This window comes from Odontesthes bonariensis, chromosome 13, assembly GCF_027942865.1.
Source record: "Odontesthes bonariensis isolate fOdoBon6 chromosome 13, fOdoBon6.hap1, whole genome shotgun sequence".
Taxonomy (NCBI): Eukaryota; Metazoa; Chordata; class Actinopteri; order Atheriniformes; family Atherinopsidae; genus Odontesthes; species Odontesthes bonariensis.
Window position 1 is genome coordinate 14,927,519 of NC_134518.1, and position 5,311 is coordinate 14,932,829.

Genomic DNA, 5,311 nt, shown 5'->3' on the forward strand with positions numbered 1-5,311 from the left:
TGTTTTTATCAAAAGCAGGTTTGATCTAGATTTCAAAACAATGCTTTGATTTACCTGTGAATGGAGAGAATACACGTCACAAAGTTTATTGGGCACTAAATGCTTTTAATGGCATGGCCACAGCTCTTGTCTGGGCAACATTTGCAGGGACTCGTGCTGCTACTGCACACTTCTCGTCCAGCAGCTAAGCAAACAGGCAGCGTGGTTCCGGATGGAGGGGCCTCAGAGTCTGGGCCCTGATTGGTCTGGACAGGCTTGAAAGCCTCCATTGAGCTACTCAGGAGGAATTTGGGGGACTAATGCCATTCTCAGGGGGAGGAATTTGTGTGAACCATGTAAACAACTGACTCCTGACTTTGTGAGCTCGGCTCTCCTCTTCTTTTCTTTCCCCTCTCTCGCCTTCCCTCCTTTTGGTTTGTACATCGAGCGCTCGGGGTTAAACTGCATGAACTAAGAATCCACACACCACTTTAATATCCACCGGTCAATCATGCCTTTGATTCCCTTATATGGGTCAAAGTGGAGGCTGGTGCTTGTCGTTCTCCTTGTTTGTGCCGTAATCTTCGAGTTAGGTAAGTGACTTTATTCCCTCGCTGTGCAGTTCTGTGAACAACTGTTCCTGGAAACACAAAGAATGGGGCATTTCTGTTGGGCTATTCCAGAAGCTGGCATGTGATTAAGCAATATATCTACAAGATGCAGCAGTTTTACATGCATATGACAACTAGTGATGCACCTGTACACTGTTTCTTATCTTTAAAAAAAAGATGCCCAAGAACAGAGGACCACTCCAAGGAGGACACCCAAGCCAAGTAAAGGGCCAAGATCAACAAGTAAAGGGCCTCGAGCTGCGACGGCCAAACCAAAGATCAAGGCTTCACCTGCACAGGCCCTCCTGACGCAGGTAGAACACAACAACTTTGATATTGGGAAGCTTATTTCTGTAAGACTTTCTTTTGTAAAACTATTGTTTCCTATCCGACACATAAAGGTGCTAAACAAGGGCAAGTTTAAGAAGGTTGGAGAGACCACAAGTGTGCAGACCGGAGACACTTTGGAGCTGAGGTGCAGGGGTAAACCTGTGCAGTGGAGTGTCCCTTCTTACCTGGAAGAGGATGATGATGGGAGGCTTAAGTAAGCTAAGCTGTCCATAAAACTTTATTATGCATGATGATAACAGCATAATAAAAATCTGTTAGAGCTTGTATGTTCTTCAGCTGTTTTTCTGCTTTGACTCTGCAGGATTGTACAACACGAGCGATACGGTGCTCTGACTTTAGTAAACACTACAGGTGCAGACACGGGGGAGTACACCTGTTACCCAATGTACTGTGAAGACAAAGACTGCCGGAAGGAGTACAACAAAGCTGTTAAAGTCTTTGTCTTCTTTCCAGGTATAGTTAATAAACTTTATTGATGTTTATACTTCCTTTTCACTGAACTGCGTTTTGCCATGTCATTTTACCACCAATTTGATAGGAATTGTTTTTCCATAAAGATAATCTTATCATCAATCTGCCTACTTTTACTGTAACAACCAGACCCACAGGAGCTATTCGTCCCATCATCTGACTACTATGAGGTGATACAGCTGAGAACCAACTGGCCGACACGGTTACCCTGCCAGGTGACGTCGCCTGAGGCGAAAGTAACTCTGCATCGTGAGTTCCCACCCGTTGAGGTGGCTGTGGACGGGACAGAGATCTCCTTCGACGTCAAGAAAGGCTTCACCATCCATCGACCCCGACCTTATCACGCCGGAGCTTTGTACTGTGTGGCCAGTCTGGGAAGCCTGAGGCAGAGCTCCACAAAGTACATGCTCATCTATGTTAACTGTGAGTGCTGCCGATAAGTCGATGAGTCCCTAATGGAGTGCGCAGCCCTGTCCCTCCGTGATGTTAAAAGAAGCAGGAAGTGCTTCATTCAGCACCTACACCAACAACAAAACTTAAGCGGCTGTCAGAACTTGTATATTCAAATTCAAAAAAATATTCACATATCAGGGCCTTATCAGGTCTTAAAATGACTTAATTACAACCTTAAATGGATAATAATAGATGACATATTACACAGCATCATTGTTTACTGAAAAAGTAAGCAAAAATGCTAATGCAGAGTGTGACATTCTAACTTGTAACTTAACTTAATCCAATACTCAAAAGCTTGTCGAACTACCTTTGGTAATAACTTGAAGTTGTATAAATCTCTCTCTCTCTCACATGGTTGTGAAGATGTTTTGACCCGCTTTTATTTATATGCTGCTATTTTAAGTTCCCACCGCAGTATTTCAAACAGATTGAGGTCCAGACTTTGACCGGGTCGTTGCAACATCTTGATAATTTTCTGTCGTGGTTTTACAGCTTTGTTTGGGATCACTGTCCTTGTTGCAAGATCCAGTTTCAGCCAAACTTTAGCTGTCAGAAAGCTAAATTGCCAAATGTAGAAATCTGAATTTTGACCAAACGTCTCCACTTTGGTCTAGTCTGTACAAAGGATTTTGTTTGATAGGTTTTGTGGTTTATTCAGATTCAACCCTACAAGCCCAAGCCATGCAGCCATCTTCTTTTTCGAAAAAATAGGACGTCTTTTGGCAACTCCTCCTGACAAGCCATACTTAATCAGCCTTTTTGTAATTGTACTACCATGAGGTTTAATATTTAACATGTTGAGCTGAGCTCTTGAATTTCTTTGCATTTTTCTGATTGCATTTTTCTGAGCATTGCAAAATCTGACTCTGGAATGAACTTGCTGGTACATCTACCCCTTTGAAAATTGGCAACTGTCTTCAGTTTTCTCACTTGTAAATTATCTTTCTCACTTTAGAAGGACTGACTCCAATCTTTCTGGAAATTGCCTGATAACCCTTCCAAGATTTTTTGGGCAGCAACAATTGCTTCTCTAAGATGATTGCTGATGTCTTTCCTCCTTGGCGTTGTGTTAAAACACACCTGAATGCTCCAAACCAGGAAACTGCTAAAACTTCTGCTTCTATAGAAGTGCGTACACCAGTTGATGACCAATTAATCAATTGCATTTGATTATCAGCACCTGGCTGCTGCTCACCCTCTTAATTCCTACGGAAGCAGTAAAAGTGTTTCATGAATAATCACACAATGAATTATGTAATGTATCGCGTTTCATCTGAGGTTGCCTTTAACAAATTTTAAAACCTGGTCAGTAACAGATTCATTTAATTTATGTGTTGATAAGTAAAACTTTGGAATTGAAAGAGGGTGTACTTGTTGACTTACTGATATTTGACGTTTGCTATCAGATCCAATGGCTCCTCCTGCTCCAGTGATCCAGGCATCATCCAGCTCAGTGACGGTGGGGGAGAACCTGCGTGTCAGCTGCACTGTGATGGGAGAACGGGACGTGGTCACAGAGGTCAATTGGGACTACCCAGGGCAAGAGGTCAGAAACTCTGTTTAATGATGTTAATGCCAGCTTAAACTTAGCAAATGCCTTTAAACGTGTTAACAGACTCACAGATTAGTAAAAAGACGTTTCCATGTGTAAGGATAATATAGTTTAGTTGATTCATTCAATTTTTTTGTTTTCACACCTGCCTAATACCCTCAGTCACAGTAGCTTACGTTGTCTTTTTAGCCAGTTTATTATTAGTCACAAAGCATGCAGCCTGTGGACGAAGAATTTGAGCTTGTAACTAATCATTAATGGCTCACTAGCTTGTAAGCTTCCAACTTGAGAGCTTGCCATGACAGACTTTTTCTCCAATCATTTTCTGTACATGTTTTTTTTTTGTTTTTTTTCTGAGTGGAGTGCATGTGCTCGTTGCAGATTGGCAGGCCTCTTTACACACAGGAGAGCATCAGTCCTGTCAGCGGAGGACCGGCGCAGCAGCAGTTTCAGTCTGTTCTCCTCGTGGACGAGGTGAGAGGCGTGGACAGTGGAACATACACTTGCACTGCCCAAAACCTGCAAGGAGCCAAATCCGTGTCCACCACTGTTAAAGTGGTCCCCAAAGCCAAAGCTAAGAAACCATGAGTAAGAAACCTGGATGGCGTCATGTCAAGCGTTTTGCACTGTCAGAGCATCAAGTGATATTTCTATCAGTTGAATAGAAATGCATAATCACAGCAAAGCATAATCCTCTCTTTCTTTGAAGACGAGTGTTCAGGTTGCACTGCAACATAGCAACGGTGACAGAAATGTGGCAGTTTAGATAAATGTACAGCAACTATTCAAGCTTGTATATTAAAAGTTTTGTATCCACACAACATTGCCTGTTTCTTTTTTTACTTGTTTGCATGTCACCCTGCAAAGATAGTTTTTCTTTTCTTTAAGAAATTATGGTCACAAAAATGTTTTGTTAGACCCTCACTGATCCCCTGCCTAAAACTTTTTATGACTTTGATTAGCGTAAACTCTGTTGTTTAGGTCTCCTCGTACACAGAGGACACTATGGGTGACCAACCATCACTTCTATGGTCTGTCTGGTTTTCAGGTCGGTTTGATTGTAGCAGTACTTCATTCAGAAAAAGACATTCACATAAACACAACAGTGATAAGATTAGTTAGGTTTTGCTGTGTGGTCGTCAGCACTGTTGCCTCAGAGTAAAAGGTTAACTGGGGATTCTAACCTGATCCTAGGTGTGAGTGTGGGCATGCGTGGTTGCTGACCCTGTGATGCGCTGGCAACCTGTCCATCTGTTAAGGGTTTTCTATGAAAATCTATTTGATTTTACAGTTCATGTAACAGACACATCTCCAGTCAAAAATCTCCACTTTCTGAACTCTTGAGTTAAGAGCTTGATCTTTGTAACATTTTCATAGGTGTTCCAGCTGGTTTACATTTTTTTCAGATTTTTAATCTGAAAGGGTTAAAAGAAAAAAAAAGGTGCCTTTTTGTGACTTTAATGCTTAGACTAATTGTAACAGAAACGTTGAACCTTTTCTTTCCCTCAGTGTAATATTCATGAGGTTTGTGCACATTCATAGAAAGTTCATTTGAATACAGAGCATGTCCGAAAACTTAAATCAACAAACATTTGTATGAGCAAAGGCTGATGAATAGTGGCACAGCATTCTGAGGAAACACCTTACCCAGTTCTTCTTTTAATAAAGTCTCACCCATTTAAAAAAAGTGACCTTAGCCTACAGTCATAAATTTGCGGTTATTTTTCTGCCTCGTCGATAGATGGCGCGGTTCCTCTTCCCATTTTTCTAAGTGTGTCAGGACACTTTACTGCCTGCCTCGCGTGTGTGTGTGTGTGTGTGTGTGTGTGTGTGTGTCCCCCCCCCTCCCTCTCTCTCTGTCTCTCTCTCTCTCTCTCTGTGTCCTCCGCTA

At 42.1% G+C, this 5,311-nt stretch overlaps 1 protein-coding gene across 1 annotated transcript; it reads left to right on the plus strand.

Annotated features, from left to right (window-relative positions):
• Positions 1-325: 325 nt before the first annotated feature.
• LOC142397606 (platelet-derived growth factor receptor-like protein) lies at positions 326-4,191 on the plus strand. The gene is made up of 7 exons (XM_075481094.1): positions 326-572; positions 768-904; positions 992-1,134; positions 1,243-1,394; positions 1,542-1,835; positions 3,275-3,414; positions 3,802-4,191. The coding sequence occupies exons 1-7, from the start codon at positions 491-493 to the stop codon at positions 4,006-4,008; spliced, it is 1,155 nt and encodes a 384-aa protein (XP_075337209.1). The 5' UTR covers positions 326-490; the 3' UTR covers positions 4,009-4,191.
• Positions 4,192-5,311: the final 1,120 nt, after the last annotated feature.

Excerpts from the sequence above, each read along its gene's own strand:
- LOC142397606 (XM_075481094.1), top strand. The coding sequence starts at position 491 with ATGCCTTTGATTCCCTTATATGGGTCAAAGTGGAGGCTGGTGCTTGTC. Across the intron at positions 573-767 it reads TGCCGTAATCTTCGAGTTAG|ATGCCCAAGAACAGAGGACC; the intron begins GTAAGTGACTTT and ends TTTAAAAAAAAG. Across the intron at positions 905-991 it reads CACAGGCCCTCCTGACGCAG|GTGCTAAACAAGGGCAAGTT; the intron begins GTAGAACACAAC and ends CGACACATAAAG.